At 53.5% G+C, this 17,052-nt stretch overlaps 3 protein-coding genes across 3 annotated transcripts; 1 reads left to right on the top strand and 2 right to left on the bottom strand.

Annotated features, from left to right (window-relative positions):
* Window positions 1–4,618: 4,618 nt before the first annotated feature.
* HER10_EVM0000209 (WD domain-containing protein) lies at window positions 4,619–8,279 on the bottom strand. The gene is made up of 8 exons (XM_035470003.1): window positions 7,379–8,279; window positions 6,423–7,152; window positions 6,200–6,367; window positions 5,754–6,139; window positions 5,409–5,694; window positions 5,118–5,312; window positions 4,953–5,028; window positions 4,619–4,878 (listed from the first exon to the last, which is right to left on the bottom strand). Exons 1-8 carry the CDS (start codon window positions 7,381–7,383, stop codon window positions 4,808–4,810), a joined length of 1,917 nt encoding a protein of 638 aa, XP_035328731.1. The 5' UTR covers window positions 7,384–8,279; the 3' UTR covers window positions 4,619–4,807.
* A 952-nt stretch (window positions 8,280–9,231) lies between these two features.
* Window positions 9,232–12,010, top strand: HER10_EVM0011271 (uncharacterized protein). The gene is made up of 2 exons (XM_035480707.1): window positions 9,232–9,429; window positions 9,519–12,010. Exons 1-2 carry the CDS (start codon window positions 9,420–9,422, stop codon window positions 11,390–11,392), a joined length of 1,884 nt encoding a protein of 627 aa, XP_035330072.1. The 5' UTR covers window positions 9,232–9,419; the 3' UTR covers window positions 11,393–12,010.
* A 2,466-nt stretch (window positions 12,011–14,476) lies between these two features.
* On the bottom strand, window positions 14,477–16,471 carry HER10_EVM0003062 (short-chain dehydrogenase). The gene is made up of 2 exons (XM_035482918.1): window positions 15,767–16,471; window positions 14,477–15,687 (listed from the first exon to the last, which is right to left on the bottom strand). Exons 1-2 carry the CDS (start codon window positions 16,199–16,201, stop codon window positions 15,019–15,021), a joined length of 1,104 nt encoding a protein of 367 aa, XP_035329041.1. The 5' UTR covers window positions 16,202–16,471; the 3' UTR covers window positions 14,477–15,018.
* Between the last annotated feature and the right edge of the window lie 581 nt (window positions 16,472–17,052).

Below are 17,052 nucleotides of genomic sequence, written 5' to 3'. Positions count from 1 at the left end.
GAAACACCATCGTCACCAATTGTGGCTTTGGCAACCATCTCGTCCACCTGCGAGACACCCAAGGAGCCAAGAACTATCCGCTGCACTCTATCGTCGTGATACATGGGGGTTTTCTCGCATCCATCATCTTCAGCTGCCAGTCTCGACCGAGGCCATTGCCCGTCATCTCCAACAGGCCACGCCTCTTGTCGCCTTGTACGGGCAAGATTGGCGACCCCCACATCCGCTATCGAAGATGCGCAGGGCCAAATCCTGCTGGCTGACGTTGAAGCCTCCAACAAAGATCGTCTCTCAGATGCAGTCACTGGTCATAAACATCATCCATCATGAGACTCTTCTATTAGAGCACGGCGGGGTACATGGTACTTGCATCTGAGCGGCAGAGGCTTGGATCATGATCAGCCATTGCTTGTTTCAAGCATGTACAACATCGGAGGTCTCAAAATGGAAAGAAAAAAGACAGGACGACCGCTGTGGCCATATCTGAATTACCCCCACCGTAACCTTGAGTGCACCTGACGGATAGAATCTCACGATGTTGTCAAAACGGGAAATGGATGTGCTCGGGGCACCCAGTGCCCCAAGTCACACGGAGAACCAGCACTTCGCATCCCACATCTCTCCGATTCTGCACCTCACGACCGACTTGGACGTCTCGCATCATGCTCAATGGGCGACGGTCGCGCTCGAGGCCATGACCCCTCCGTATTGGCATCTGCAGGCCTGCGGGCAGCCGATGCAAGTCAAATTGTCCAGCTCCTCTGTCGGGCCCGTTTGAATGGGTAGGTCTGCCGCATGCAGTACCACATGCAGCATTCTCAGCAGACAAAGAGCTTCCAAGCCGTCCAGATCATACGCCCTGTCGACCTGGCCTAGGCATCACGTTCCCACTGTCCCATCGTCCATCGAACTCCCGTCCACTGAACCGACGACGGCCCTCATTGTCCCTGAACCCCTGCCAGACTCTGGTCCGCTGCTTGGAAGATCGCCGCCAGGAGGGAGGCGGAAGCACTCTGGCACCTGGGCCCGGACCTGGACCGAGCCCTGCTATGGGCATACCCATCTGGGCTCTGAGGGTTCGGTGAAATCTCCACCGATAAGCACCAGGCTTGATTGCTCTAGCCAGGAATGCTCCCTGCCTCGTTCCAGCTTGAAGCGAAGAAGCGAAAAGCGACTCCTGGGCCCTGAGTCCTGAGTTCTGAGAAACCGGATCCTGGCCAGAGGGCTCCGAGTCTCTGCGCCTCAAGTCCCGGTCTATCAACCGACGATGGCCGCGGTTACAGCGCTTCCGCTGCCACTTAATCCTGCATGAGGAAACATATGAACCAGAGACAGAAATCAATCCATTACCATACGATCATTCGGCCAGCACCGTCCGCAGTGCGACTCTTCTCCATTTGCGAGGGCTTGAACCCCCCTAGGGCTCAGGCAAAGCCAAGAACCAAGAAGAAAAAAAGAGTGCCAGTCTTCCAGAAGAATGGACCTCTCACCGACTCGATCTCGAGTGGATTCCTCGCTGAAATTTTGACAATGGCGCCTTCAACCCTGCTTTTTCTCCGACGCGATTGCGACTTTTTCCTCGCCCTTCCCACGGGTGGCTGGCATCCAATAAGCGCAGCGCTAGGAAGAATGACTCCGAGATAACGACAAATTGCACTAAGCCGCAAAGTCACCGTGCAGCGGTCCGAAGCCGCGCCGAACCCGGACCTACGCCGAATCGAAAGCTTCAAGATACGGGCGGCGGGCGCGAGTTTCGGTCTTTGTGAGCGGCGCAGCCATGATCCATCTCGCAATCGCACATCGGCCGGCAAGTTCCTGTGAAGCTGCTTTTTATCTCAAGCAGCATTTGAGTTAGACTTCCTTGGTGGCGTCTGGACACATGCTTGCCGACGTTCGAGTCGGTGTTGTGTCACCAACGAAGTTCAAGCTCCGACTCTAAGAACTGCAGCCACCTGCCGCCGTGTCGAAGCTTTCTTGATTTCGTCACTTTTCCACACACAATGCCACCAGTAGATAGTTACTTGTCACATACGCAAGCGACAGCGCAAAACCTTTCGCTGTTCCAATCGAAGCCCTCAAAGGCTTGGATTCCACCTCGATTTACGCATTTCTTCGACATCTGGACATATCCCAGTCAGATTGTCCGGTGAAGCTGCACTGAGGGCGGATAACTAGCAGAAGCGAGGTCAAGGCTCCTCAAGCCATTACCCACCAAGGCTCCGCCTACGTTGTCCCGCCAAGCTAAGGTACGCTACAGAAGGGCCGCATCTTGCAAGGGACGAAGGTATCCGTACGGATACAAGGTCAAGATTCAAACAATTCACGATGCCACGATGCGCAACTTGCACCTTGCCTTGATGAGTACGTAGGACTGGCGCCTCAACAGCTCAGCTCGCTCGCTGCCACAGATGGCATCCGCAGTCTACAGTCCGCGGGCCCCCGCCCAATCGACTGGCCTTGTGCAAAGATAGCATCATGCCTGCTCCTGGACCTGATGTCAGATCACCCTAGGGCCCCACTGATATCAACATGACATCTCTTTCGTACGTCTCTTGGTCCCTGGCTTCGTCTCGTCTGGGCCGTTCTGTCTCGCCCCAGTGCACATCATGGCCTGAGCATCATTCATTGCTCATATTCGCTTGCAAAATCGAATGAGAACCGTCGGAACTGAGCGGGTCGTCCAGACATGTTTAACCGCAGCGGTTATGCGTTCTCCCGTCTTGGTAAATTGCTGCACATCACAACAGATGTGTACGAGAGCCTCGCTGCGTCGCTGAACGTGGTCAAATCACCAAACAGGCCCATCGTTTCAACAATGTTGAACTTGGCAAGATCCATCTCGGGCACCAAGCCAGGTTGAGTCACGAAGCTTGGCCCCATTTCAAAATCTCGCCAACTACCGCCGCCTGCGCATATCCACTCTCCGAAATCTCTCACCTTCGGCCCTTTGCAGCGGTGAAAAAAAGGAGGGGCCAGGCCGCACCTCTAACACATTCCTGGGCTTCCTGGCATGGAAACCTTGATACCGCACCCTTCCTGTAGCAGTATAGACTACATACAGACTGGCTTCGACCTCTAGGACCTTCACTTTAGACCACGATTGTGGGACTCGTCCTCAGCCTTGCCTCCTGGCTCCCGAGTTCCCTAGGCACGCTAGGGTAAGCTCCTTGATATGCAGGTGCACACAAACCGCTCAGTGTGGGCCGTCTACCCGTTATCTGCGCGGCACGCCAACGCCTTGTCACTACTACATACAGAGGGGCGTGAAGGTTTGAAGCTTCAATAATCGAAGCTTGCGGCGACAATAGGGAAAATTTTCCAACAGTGCTCTGCATCCATACACGTGGATCTCCCGATGCGCCTGCATGCATCTCAGACACACATTGCGGCGATACTACTGCACATTAAAACACTTTGCGGCTGCACCGCCCAAAAAGCCTCATCAAAGTCTCGTTGGACGACGAGTAAGAGCCTCAGCATCTACCCTGCTTCTATGGCGCCGCGTGTCGAGGCCGCCATTCACCACCAACAACATGTGAAAAAGGCTCCGCTAGGTTTCGCTCAACGAGGTGTTTTTCTTCGTGTTACGGATACGGATACCACGACACCCATTCTTACTCGTCTTTGACCTGTAGCAAACTCCCAGGAACCTATCGCATATCAAATCAACAGTGGAGACATCGGGAATTTCCATTCCCTGCTTTCTGACAAGCAAAAAATGGTCAATGATCCATGACTTTATTGAAGGAGGGGGCCCGTTTCGATTCGCCCTTGAACAATATGGACGCCGTTCCAGAAGCATGTGCTATCTACCTTTGCCGGGTCAGGAACGGGACGACGTAGCCCACGCATCCATGATCCTGCAAGTCTGCGCCGGTAACCGTTCGACTTTTCGTCCCGGCTTCTTTTCGTCGAGCGTGGATCGGGAACTTGATAGACTCTTTTTTTCTTTCCTGGGCCGGGTTACCTCTCCCGCTCTCCCGTTTCTCTGTCTCTGATGTTTCACTGGGTGCCTGGGCCCTGCAATATTTGGCGGCTGAGCCAAGCTTGGATTGCGTTTGTTCCCGCTATCCACTACTACATGCAGACGTAACCCGTTTTGTTCCCATTCCCATCAAACATGGCTGGGCGTGGCGTCGAGCGTCGTGGAACCCCCACGCACTCTCTCACCGTAGTGTGTTCGTACACCACGCGCCGCCGTGCGACAACCAACGGATTGTCAACGAACCGATGTCGCAGAGATACACACAGAGTCAATCGTGGCTGGTAACTTGTAAGAGGGGCCTCCAATGGAACACCAGGGCCAAGGGGGTCCATCGACGCTCTCGACCGATGTACAGAAGCCCAGTAGCCCACTACTATACTACGGAGCCGCATCTTTGATTTCGCTGCCTGTGCTGCCAATGCAGATTTGTGTCACAAGAGTGGCGCATCCTTTTCACAGTGGGAACTGATGAATATCATCGGGGACCCTTAAATCACATGCAGATCGCGTCACGTCATGATCATCTCGAAGCCCTCGTGATGGAAACGCACATCAACAGAACATTGAGGCGAAACCTGAAGAAATAATAAAAAAGATGAGGTCTTCTGATACATATCGCTGCATTTAGACAATAGATGGTTTGATTGACATTGAGCGAAAAAGTACTTTTCGGTAAAAGAATTATGGACAAAGCCCCCGCGTAGAGGGGTGATGCATCGGCTGACATGATTTCTACACCTCGACTCCCCCAATATCTGCAACGAAACGAAAAACCAAAGGGTAGCCAACTCATTATCGTTCCACCAAAAGACGAATATGCGGCTAAGATGGTTGAGAGGCACCCTCCGTCGGCACCGGGGCATCAGTCGGCCTATTCCATGTTCTGATATGACCTTTTGGGGGGTCGGCATGTTAGCATGTGTCCGTTGAGGCTTGTAACACCTCGGTGCGAGGCACAATGGCTTACCGTTCTTGCAACTTGTGATGATGGCTTCCTCTGTGAATTCCAGCCAGCACAGGGGATGGGTATCAACTGCCTTGGACTGTTTGCCACATTGTAAGTATACTCGAGAAAAAGAATATGACAAAATGTAGAATTTCATGTGGAAAGAGAGGAACCGAGGCAACGTACAGAAACAGGGGGTAGCATGGCGATCCTCGCGCGAGGCTCAACAGGATGAACGATGCTGCTACCGTCTTCGTCCACCGCGCCTCCCGAGAGAGTCGAGTTGGACCGGATGCGGCTCGCCGACGTGTTGGTCGTCTCTTGTCTCTGCAAGGGATTGGCGAACCGTGATGATACGGAGCCTCGGTGATGAACGGAAGCCTATATCGACAAGTCAGCTTTTTTTGGTCTCACGCCCCCTCTCCGAGGTTCCCGACTCGACGCGGGGAAATCGGGAGCTAGAACGAAACAACGTACCGCCTTGGGCCGGTGCAGCATGCCGACGTTGAAATCCCACAGGCATAACCTGCAGTCTTCGCCGACGCTGCCGAACCGATAGTTCCTGTCGTCGCAACGCCACGGGTCGAATGCCACCGATGTCACCCATGACTGGTGACCTTGACAGCGCGCGACAATGGCCGAGTCTACGACGGACCAGATGGAGATGAGGTCATCTTGGCCTCCCGTCAGAACGTATTTACCGTCCGGTGACCATGTGATGCAGATGAAGCCGCCGTAGTACGAGTTGTAGAGATCCAGCAACCTGTGTCGTGTCAGTCACGTCAAGTCACGCCAGAGCATCGGCAGAGCTCTCAAACATACTCTTCTTTCAAGTAATCAATAATGCGGAGCGAGCCGTCTTCCGAGACGACTGCCAGGTGCCTATTGTCCGGGCTGAAAGCAAACGCGTTGATGCGCTGATTCGACAGCTTCCATGATGCCACGGGGTTCGTCTTTTGGTTCTTTGAGTGGACCGACTTGTTGATCTGGATCTTGAGGTTGTGGTTGACGCCGTTGGTCGACGAATCGCTCTCTCCGTTTGTTGATGAGCCGTTGGTTGCGAGCTGCTCCTCCTCTGGGGAGAACTGCGCATCCTCCTTGTCCTTGTCGTAGACCACGAGTGAGCCATCCATGTGCGCTGCTAGGAAGAGGGACTCGGAGCCTGGTATCCAACGGATCTCTGATACCGGTGTGCCGTTGATGATGCCCTGGGGCACGGTCAGTCCACCTGATTTCACACGCTCCAAAGTGTCGTTTCAAAGACTTACGTTCTTGTTCAACCGAGTATACCGTTGAGAAACAGGTTCCCACCAGATGATTTCTCCCGTTGAGAAGCCCATGATTACATCAATATGAGCAATGTTCTTGGTGATGGGATTCACGTCGTGACACAGGCAATGCGCCTTTGTAAATAGAATCTTGGTCAAGTAATCGGCCTTCAATTTCGTCAGTAAAGTGGTCCGCAGGAACGTCGATATTGAGAAGCCCAACCTTTGTTGGTGATGATAGATCCAACCACTGAAACGCTCGATTGATATTGGCAAACGCAAAAACGCCGTCCGTCGGCCGCTCCTGAAGCTTCTTGGCCAAGCTCTCGTTCACAATGACTCTAGAAATGAAGGACGAGTTGCTCTTGGTCATGTTGTTCTTGGGCTTGGCCACCTTCTTCTTGGCCGCGTCCTTGGTGTTGGCCGGCGCGAGTGCCGAGTTTCCATCCCCGAACGCCGGAGCCGAGACCATGGTCAATGACGACGTCGGGGGCGCGACGCCGTCGCTGAGGGAGGCACCGCGGCCGTCCCCTCCATCGCTGCTCAGTCCTGCCTCGGTAGAGTACCGCCCTTCGTTGGGGTGCTCCTGAATGTCGCCGCCGAGGGAGGAGGAGAGCGTGGTGGATGTGCTGGCGCCCTTGTTGTAGAAGAATGGGGGCGCGGCACGGACGTCGAGAGATATGAGGGAGAGCTTGGTACCGGCGGAGGCGGGCTGGGGGGTCGTGGCGAGCGGGTTCGGATTGACGACGGGGGCCTCAGAGGGATGCGGTGGAGGGGTGGCGAGATGGAGGCACTCTTTGAGAACGTAGGTACCCTCACCGACGAGGAACTGGTGTTCAGGGCCTTCGGGGTTGGAGAGGATGTTGTTCGTCTCGATCATGGGGGCGATGCCGGCGCCGATTGCGCCGTAGGCGCCCGAGTGCGAGGGGTATCGCGGGGGAGGGGGAAGGACGCTATTGGTGTCGCACGGAGTGCAATTGTCAGCTGCTGCTCTGTCTTTGAAGGTACCAACATTGTGGGCAAGGATTTCTGGGGTGCGCGGCTGGACAGTGGCTGGAAAAGGCTGTCTCGTGCCTGCGTGATGTTTGACATGGCGCAGGTTGGACGGGTGTGTTTGGATGGGCGGCGCTGGCTGGATTTGCCCGCGGCCAAGGATCAGCCGAGGTTGGGTGAACTCACAACATGATGGGCTAGTATTATGTATGATCCAGATCTATTGCGGCGTTCAATTGCTACGTGGGAAAAGATCGATCAAAGGCACGCGAGGGTTGAGCCGTGACGTCGGAAGGTGAGGTGGTTGGAGGTGGTTATCGTCGGGCACTCGGGACAGTGGTCTGCATGCGTTCTGATCGGCTCCGCCTCACGTCACTGGCGGCCCCGCGAGTGGAGGTTCCTGGGCCTTGTTGATAACGGGTAACCGGATGACGGGCGACGGGCGACGGCCGAGGCTGACAAGGTCGACGTTTCGGGAAGGTCGCACGTATAACCGCGGTGACAGAGAGAGAAGGACGGCTTTTCGGTGAGGGTTCGATGATCGGACGGTGGAAGTCAGGCGCGACGGGTAGGTGTGGAGGGGGAGAAGACAGCGAAGATGTGTCGCCGCCAATGACCAGATGAACTCAAGAGGAGTTCATGTACGGCGCGGAAGAGGGATGTGGTGGTGGTGTAGCACCTTATTAATAGAGCGAGGTGAGTAGGTGAGAAAGGAAGAGGTTGAAGGTGTAAGGTAGGTGTAGGAACGAATAGGCAGGTTCGGTTCCGATCCGGGGTTGGTTCGTCCCAGGGCAAAGGAGTGTAAAGGTGCGCGCCAACCACAACCCTCCACAATCAGTCAAGAACCCCCCAAGGCTGCGTCTGCTCGTTTCCAATTCGGGTCCCCCGCCCTTTTCTCGTACATGATTCCTTACCTTACCCCCCGGCGGATGTGCCAATTGTCCCCATTTTCCCAACACCAGGGCTCTGTCTTCATGGGGAGGCGTGGCAGGTCAGCAAGCGTGGCAGGGGAGAGCGATACTGCAGGTTGGGGGTATTGGGGCATGGCTTATCCCAGGGGAATGAGGGCCCCCCGGGTCAGACGCGGAGAAGGATTGCTGCGACGTGAGTGGTGGGATGGCGATGCAGGATGGGAGGGGTGGAGGGGGAAGAGTGGAGGATCCCCGACTGACAGACTGTGGGGAGGAATACTACAGTTCGGATATAGTGTACACTACCTATTTCCCAAGAACCTGGCCAGCATCATAAGAGTCCATTGTCCCTGATTATGGGTTTATTCTGGAGGAAACAGCAACAACGACATATTAGGTAAAGTGTGGGGTAAGAAGGTTGAAGAATGAGGTAAGGGTGCTGTAAGTACTTTGCAGTTGTCAAGAGACTACCAATGTCTCATATCCAGACCAGTTCGTAGACCGAATGTGCTCAGATGGAGTTTTGTTAAGAAGATCAAGGTCATATATACCAAAGATTAAAATTTGTCCAGATACATCACGAACCATTGTGGTCAAAGTTTGGAATGTCACTGCTAAACCAACCCATAGGAGTTCGTTGAATGGGGTTCAAAACTTACGTAAAGACATGTCTCGGTCTAAGACACCCGGAGCCATTTATCCGGGACTGCCTGTCTTGAAGCATCTTGTTTTCCTGTGCATGGAACCTAGGTACCTGAAGTAAGGAATGAAGAGAATGGCCCAGCTCTGTAAGTGCCAGCACATGTTTCTACCATGGTTGCTAAACACATAAGGAGAGGTGTGAGAGTTGCACGAGTTCTGTACGGGGCCCACAACCATCAAGAGTCAGTTTCTCTCTTCTTATTCTTCACGAGAGTGTACGAAGAGAAGCTGTATATTGTGTCTCATTCTATGAAAACTTACGTAATCCATCAAAATGCTTCAGCGTGTGTGACTTCCCTGGTGACCGCAACTTGCATCGCCAGACGCGCTGGCCGCCGTGCTATCAGTGCCTTCCCACTACCCCCACCGGACCCATCCTTGTAAATCAGGTCGTCATCCCCGTCGACCTGCAGCTCCCGTCCTACCCGCTCCAAAGCTTCTACAAGCCCGTTGGGCCAATTCCATCAAGAAAAAGCAGCCATCTTCAGCCAGCAGTTCCCACCTCAAACGGCGATCCGCTTCATCAAATCGACCTCGTTGTAGCAATCATTCACCATAGGCCCTGCCATGGATTCTCAATAGAAGCATTCGTTTGAGCTGCAAATACCTTAACCATGGCTTCTGGTAGGTGGCCTGACGAGGAGGAGCTGAGTTCCATTCCACCGCCGTTCACTCTGTCAAGCTTCCTACTGACCACGTTTGCTACTCCATAGTGCGCATCTGTGTTTGCGGTGATGAGGGCACCGGCAAGTCCAGCCTCATTGCGTCGCTCGTCAAAGATGTCTTCATCTCCAATAAGATCCAATCCGTCCTCCCCTCCATCACGATCCCTCCACAGCTGGGCACCCCCGAGAACGTAACGACCACTATCGTTGACACCTCTGCCCGCCCTCAGGACCGAACGACGCTCAGGAAAGAGATACGAAAATGCAACGTCATCCTCCTCGTCTACTCGGACCACTACAGCTACGAACGCGTCGCCCTGTTCTGGATGCCTTACTTCCGCTCCCTCGGTGTCAATGTGCCAGTCGTACTCTGTGCGAACAAATCCGACCTGACGGGCGAAGGAAACACGCCGCAGGTGGTCGAAGGCGAGATGCTTCCTGTTATGTCCGAGTTCCGCGAGATCGATTCGTGCATTCGCTCGAGCGCAAGGGAGCACCGCAACGTCAACGAAGTTTTCTTCCTATGCCAAAAGGCCGTCACCCACCCCATCGCCCCGCTGTTCGATTACAAGGAGGGGAATTTGAAGCCGGCTTGTGTCGACGCCCTCAAACGCATTTTCTACCTGTGCGATAAGGACCAAGACGGGTGGCTCAATGATCAAGAGATGCACAACTTCCAGTCCAAGTGCTTCGACAAGCCCCTAACTCCCGAAGATCTCGAGAACATTAAGCTGTCGATTGGCAAGTCTGTCCCGCACTTATCGACCGAGAAGGGTATCGATCAGAGCGGGTTCTTGCAACTCAACAAACTCTACGCGGAGAAGGGTCGGCACGAGACGATATGGATCATACTGCGCAAGTTCCGCTACACAGACAGCTTGAGCTTGGAAGATAGCTTTTTGCGACCCAAGTTTGATGTACCCGAGTATTCATCAGCGGAACTGAGCCCGGCTGGCTATCGCTTCTTCGTTGATTTGTTCTTGCTTTTCGACAAGGACAACGATGGTGGTCTCAACGACAAGGAGCTAGAGGCCCTTTTCGCGCCGACGCCAGGACTTCCTGCCTCCTGGATCGAAACATCCTTCCCATCGTCGACCGTACGTAACGAGGCCGGACACGTCACACTGCAAGGATGGCTCGCTCAATGGAGCATGACCACTTTCATGGAGCCCAAAACCACGCTCGAGTATTTGGCTTACCTTGGCTTCGAACCTGCAACCGCCAGGGAAACCACGACAGCTGCTCTGAAAGTGACCAAGTCGCGTAAGCGCAGAAGACGCCCAGGCAAGGTAGAACGCAATGTCGTACTGTGCTACGTCTTGGGTGCTTCAGGGGCTGGCAAGTCTTCCTTGCTGGACGCCTTCCTGAATAGGCCGTTTGACACCCTCCACCGACCGACAATCAAGCCGCGCCGAGCCGTCAACAGCGTAGAGCTTCCTGGTGGCAAGCAGTGTTACATGATCATGGAAGAGCTGGGTGAGCTCGAGCCCGCCATCTTGGAGAACCAGGCCAAGCTCGACGCTTGCGACCTTATTTGCTATACGTACGACTCCTCGGATCCTGACTCCTTCTCTCACATCGTCGACCTGCGCAAGCGCTACCCGCAACTGGACGACCTTCCCAACATCTACACAGCTCTGAAGGCGGACAAGGACAAGACAACGCAGCGCAGCGAGACCCAGCCAGACACGTACACGTCAAGCCTCATGATGAGCACGCCCCTTCACGTCACAGTAAAGTGGTCCAGTATCAGCGAGCTGTTCATTGCCCTCGCCGAGGCGGCGACAAATCCCAGCACCGCTTTCCCTCGAAGCGAAGAGGAGCCGCCAGACCGCACAAGCCTCTATCTCGCCTTGGGAGCAACGGCCTGTGCTGGAGTCGCAGCTTTCATGATTTGGCGACGATCGACGACGTCCGCTTAGAAGAGGGCTAGAGTCTAGGCGCCTTGTTTTCCTCCCGCTTGCATCTGCTCGGAGTTGGCGCGATTTCGCATGTCTCATCATCCACTCGTTGAAATACAATTATGATACCCAACTCCGCCCTACACATATCACTAGGAACTTAGTCTCTAATCAACGTAATATCATCGCATCTGCCACGTAGAATGTTCCTTGTCCCCTATTACTGAATGTTCAAAGTCCGCCGCGCCAATTTCATTTAGTCAAGACTCTCCATGGTCTTCTAAGGTTGTCGTTGACCGGCCCATTGCCCTTTAACCTTCCCATTCTTCCTACCGTACTATCTCCCTTCCGTTGGTAATCCTGAACATGCGCCACATATAATGGCGGTGTGTCTGAAAGCAGACTTCCGTAGGTGAACACCAGTTGCCTATGCGTACGTATCTCTGCACGAATACGGGAACAAGGAACCAGGAAGCTCACGGGAGCTAGTAGGGCAAAAGAACATTACTCTTAGTGGCCACTCCCCAGCGGTTGTGTCGACCTACTGGTAAGTTCGTGGCTATGCACTCAGTGGCAATGTGCGGGCGGCCGGCTGTCTCCGTTCAATACCCTCACTAGGCCAGAGAACTACATTGAGGCACTTGACGTTTGGATGGACTGGCATGTATGTATGATATCTTGGATGATTTCTTTGAGGTTTTTCTTCTTTTGGGCCTTTGCAGCATAAAGTAGAAACGTAATATGGCTTGTAGCCTTGGGCATTTTACACATCCATTGTGCAAAGCTGGCGTATCGTCAATGAGCTCTGCTGGTGTGTAGCGCAACATCTATGCTCGATCTATGATAGCTCTACTTACGTCTCAAGAGCAAATGCTCATTAGTGCCTTGGTAGGAAAGTTTTCCAAATGTCGAATATCTCTTCTCTCCCATAGCGAACTGCCATAGCATGTACAGTGGAGAGAGAATGGTGAAGCCTAGGATTTCCCACCGAAGACGCGGATTGCCTTGCAGAGATCATCACGCTTAGTAATGGCGGCCAGAAGCGAAATCAATAAAGATCCGCTGGCCAAGAATGGGAGTAGCACCGCAACGCTGGGTGCGGACAGTAAAGGTTTGGTCAGATAATCAGGTCTTGTTGCTTTTGATGCAGTATATACTACTCTCGCTGTAGAGCAGGAAAGCCGGGTTCATCCACTTCCATAACCTTCGCGTCCAATTCGCTCACTTCCGATGCGTATGAGTTGACTTGCTTCCAGGAGTTTGTTCTGAGAAGGGGTTAGGACTTTGCTATCAAGCAAGACAGGATCAAAGCCCTCTGCCATATAACAGCAATCCTCATCGACGCCATATTCCCTGACGTATATCACGTTGCTGGCAGAGATTGATAGAAAAGTGAGATATTTCTATTTGCTATGATGAATTGCTCTTGGAGAACTACACTAGCAAATTTACCTCTCAGCTGCGTCGTCCGCATTCATGGTACTAGGGCATAGAGCATGACACAGGCCTACAATCGTGCCGCGAGAGCCATCTAGAAGTGGCAGTGGTTTGAGACTAGAAAGCCGACTCTCATCTGCGTGTTCTAAAAGGCCGGTCGACAATGGGGTCACGTGCGAAATTCGTATAAGATTCAGCAGGGCATGAGGTCTCGATGGTTCTTGACGTTTGGGTGGCTTCTTAGCTGGTATGGCTTCTATCTTGGCGCCTATGACAAAAATAGATCAGAGATGGCAGTTTTCTGATCGAGGATGGGGGTTATCCTCGATACACTACCTTCATATGCGCCAGAATCAACACTCGTCTTTCCGATCTTGTTCTAGCACACGGGGGATCATAACTACTCATCCCGCGAGATGTTCCAGAACTGTGGCATGAGGAGGTCTGGCTCCGGACGCCTTAGCTGAGGTTCTTTTGTATCATCCTTGCCACCGACAATTTCATCTCAGAAAGTCATGTCTGCGGGTCTCCTCAAGCTTAAAGAAGGGGTCAGAGGCCAGCCCAGCCATCCTTTTGCGGTTTACTTTTTGCTTCTGCTTTGTTGCTTAGTACGTTCAGGGCAACAGGGTCTCAGGAAATTATGGCTTTTCACCAAGCTCGTGAGGAGAAATACGTCAAGATTCTGGTTTTGTGAAGCGAGAGGAGCTCAAACTAGTATTCATACCCCTCTTATCATGGAGGGAGCGTCGCGATCGTAGCGATTACCTTAGGGTGTTGATTTCGGCAGATGTCAATGAGCTACTTGGAGATAAGGCTCGGCCCTGTGAAACAAGGACCCAAGGCCTTCGTCATCAGTTCATTGGTTCATGCCAGTCTAGGTGTATTTGCTATAACTGAACCTTTCTCATACCTCTAGGCTGATAATCGGCCTTCAACGTTAGAAGAAGCGTGTGTAGGTCCCGAAAAACACGCAGACCGTATTAGCTAGCTGCTAACCAGCTCTAACTGATTCCGAAAGAGGCATTGTCATGCCTTTGATTTCCGTAGCCGACAGCAATTGACTCCGTATGGTCCAGGTCAGCCGGCAAAGCAAAAAAAGGCTATATGCCAGTTCACGTGGCTGAATCCCGCGAAGCGAATGGCCGTGGTTCATGACTACGGAGACCTCAAGGTGTCAATATCGGAAAGGAGGTCATTCCAGAGGCAATATAAAAGCACAGCCTACTCATTGGTGGAGTTTCGACTGACGCCGACACATGATAGTGAGAGAACATTGGGAAACTGTCCGCGATGATCTAGAGTATGGCGTTTAGTGGCGGGCCCTTGAACTCCAAACAAGCATCTTACTTACGCCTTAAGACATTTCAAGATGTTTTGAGCGCTCTCTTCAACCCCCGTTATCGTTGTATCCGTATTCACTTTGCATGATAGGATACCCGAAGACCCTTACAAGACAAGAGGGTGGATGAGACACGTTTGGCTTGATCACACGAGCGCCTGTCCCAGCCCTTCCTCATATCCACATTCTCCAGTACCGCCAGCAGTCTCTCAGTGGAAATGAAGCCACAGAATCTCTGCCCCACAAGCAAGACACGAAAGCAGACTGGAGGTTTGACGAATGGACCGCAGGGACAACTAAGTCTGTCCTTATATACAAACCCGCTGGCCCGGATCACCAACCTCAGCCTTGCATCATCATCACCACCTCACAGCTTCCGCAAGACCGATACATAAAAGCAAATTCATAAGTGGTATTCCAGACTGTTCCCGGCCGTGTACTCAAGAAATTTCAAAAGTCGTTACCATACACGAAGAGGAAGAAGAAAGGCAGCTCCCAAACAAGCTGACAGGGAATCCCAAGAAATAACCAAAAGTACAGCTTCATGTAGCACTGCATGACCGACACTCCCACCCGATAGAACCCAAACCCGGAAGACCCAGAGACACCCGTATTGTTATCCAAGAAAGACCAGGAAAAAAAGCCAAGGAAGGAATACAAGAAATTTCATCCCGATGTCTCAGACCCAGACTCACATCGTACACCTGACTTGTTATACAGCCTTGTCAAAACCGACCCTCCTCTTTCCCATTTGTGTCCCATAGGCCCGGCATATAAATAACTTTTCGCATCCCTCATAACACTCTCCATCAGCCACTCAGTCGCATACTTCCATCAGTCGTTGGTTCCTCCGAACTCTCTCATCACCGTCTCAGTTCATCAGACGACCTCCGTTGACGGGAATCACCGTCCCCGTAATCCACCTCGACTCGTCGCTCGCCACAAACGCAACAACGTCGGCAATGTCCTCGACGGCGCCCAATCTCGCCTCGGCAGGCGTAAGCGAGGCCCTCTCCAAGTCGGCGCTGCGCTGATCGTCGGGCAGCGAGTCAAACATCTCCGTCTTGACCGTCCCCGGGCTGATACAGTTCACAGTCACGCCATGCGCCTGCCCCATCTCCCGCGCTGCGACGCGCGTAAACGCCTCGACGGCCGCCTTGCTCCCCGCGTAGGCCATACTGCCCGGCGAATCGGCGCGCGCGGCGACGGATGAGATGTTGATGATGCGACCGCCCGGCGCAATGTGCGGCTTGACGGCTTGCATCATAAAGAACACGGCGCGCGTGTTGGTGTCGAAGATGCGGTCGTAGTCCTCGGTGGTGGTGTCGTCGAGCGTCGCGCTGAGCGTCGCGGCGGCGTTGTTAACGAGGATATCAATCTTGGTAACGCCAAACGCCATCATGGTCCGCTCGATGACCTTCTTTTGATGCTTGGAGACGTCGGCTTGGATGGCGGTCGCCGAGGACCCGCAGGCCTCGATCTCGGATATGACCTCATGGGCCTTGGCTATTGATGAAGTGTTTACAAAGGTGAAGGCGACCTTTACTCACGCAAATCACGGAAATCTAGCTTTAGCCGAAATTCTCATTTCAACAAGATTGAGGTCGGTAGAGACGCACCCTGGCCCCTTCTCGTGCGAGCTTCAACGCGATGGCGGCGCCGATGCCTCGCGCGCCGCCGGTGACGATGGCGACTTTGCCTGACAAGGACATGTTGGGCGGCGGAAGCTGTGGCAGTGGCTTCGTCCACAGAGCAGATGATGCGCGCCGCGCGACACTTTCGCTGGTTTCTGCGTCGCTGATCTGAGGCGACTGGCTTTGCTGATGCTGCTCTTGCTGGCTCAGCGCCTTGGTCAGATGAGACTGTGATAAAGGCACACTGTCAGCTTCGATGTCTGTTGGCATCCGCGGCCGGAATCCCGGTGTAGTGCAGCAGAATACCGGCAGAGTCTGGCTCTGGAGCCAGTGCGTAACGGCTCGGAAAGCCATTTGACTGGGATCCGTAGTCATGGCATTATCTTCAGTAGGTGCGATGTCCATGCAGATATGCTGCATCGGTTTGAGATGTGTGATGCGATGACGAGGGTTGGTGAAGGCTGGTACACACACACCTTGCAGTTGAACGTCAGCCTGATCATGCACACCAAGGTCTCCTGTGCGTTGGAGATGGTGTGGCGGCGCGGGGAAACTCGACTGTCGATCGTGCTGGATGACCAATGTAAGACAAAGCTCGAGATGGTCTAGTCCACACTTTCTGCTGCAAATCTACCCATTCCGCCACAGTTTCAATAGCTCGCGCAAGCTCTTTGGCTCAACTTCTCGACCAGCCTGCAAGGAAGGACGCGGACCCTGTCTGTTGCAACTGTAAGGGTGAGGATGCGGACAACGAGCCACACGTCCGACAGGCATCTGGGAGATGGATATCGTGTTCCATTGGTGTTACTCTGAAGTTTGGGGGCCCAGACGTCCCTCTGACAGACGGCATATCGCTGCAGCCCGCAGCGCAGCTTCACGGAGATACGTGTAGTTGGCTCAGCTGCATACTCCAATGCTTCGCTGTCGATCGCTTGATCGCCAGCATTTGCTATCACAAATGGCATTCATATGATCAAACTGAAGCCGTATAATAGTGAGTCAGAATGCTGATTTTGAGCTTCCTCGTAATGCGCCCAGCCAGCCGATGCGATCGCAAAACGATGAAGCCATAGGCACGAACAGTTGAGGGCTCAGTAGCGCTATCTCTCGCTACGATTTTCCACTGTTCAGCGACTACCCTACGACCGGCTGCCGGGTCTTCTTCACTGGATGCCAGTGGATGGCGACACCCTTGTTAGGAAGCGGCAGATGGGATGACATGCTACGCTGCGATCGCAGTTGGGCGGCCTCTGGTTGGTCGTCCCCGTGCG

Source organism: Colletotrichum scovillei (assembly GCF_011075155.1).
Source record: "Colletotrichum scovillei strain TJNH1 chromosome Unknown Contig00009, whole genome shotgun sequence".
Lineage (NCBI taxonomy): Eukaryota > Fungi > Ascomycota > Sordariomycetes > Glomerellales > Glomerellaceae > Colletotrichum > Colletotrichum scovillei.
This window is presented reverse-complemented; position numbering and strand designations above follow the sequence as displayed.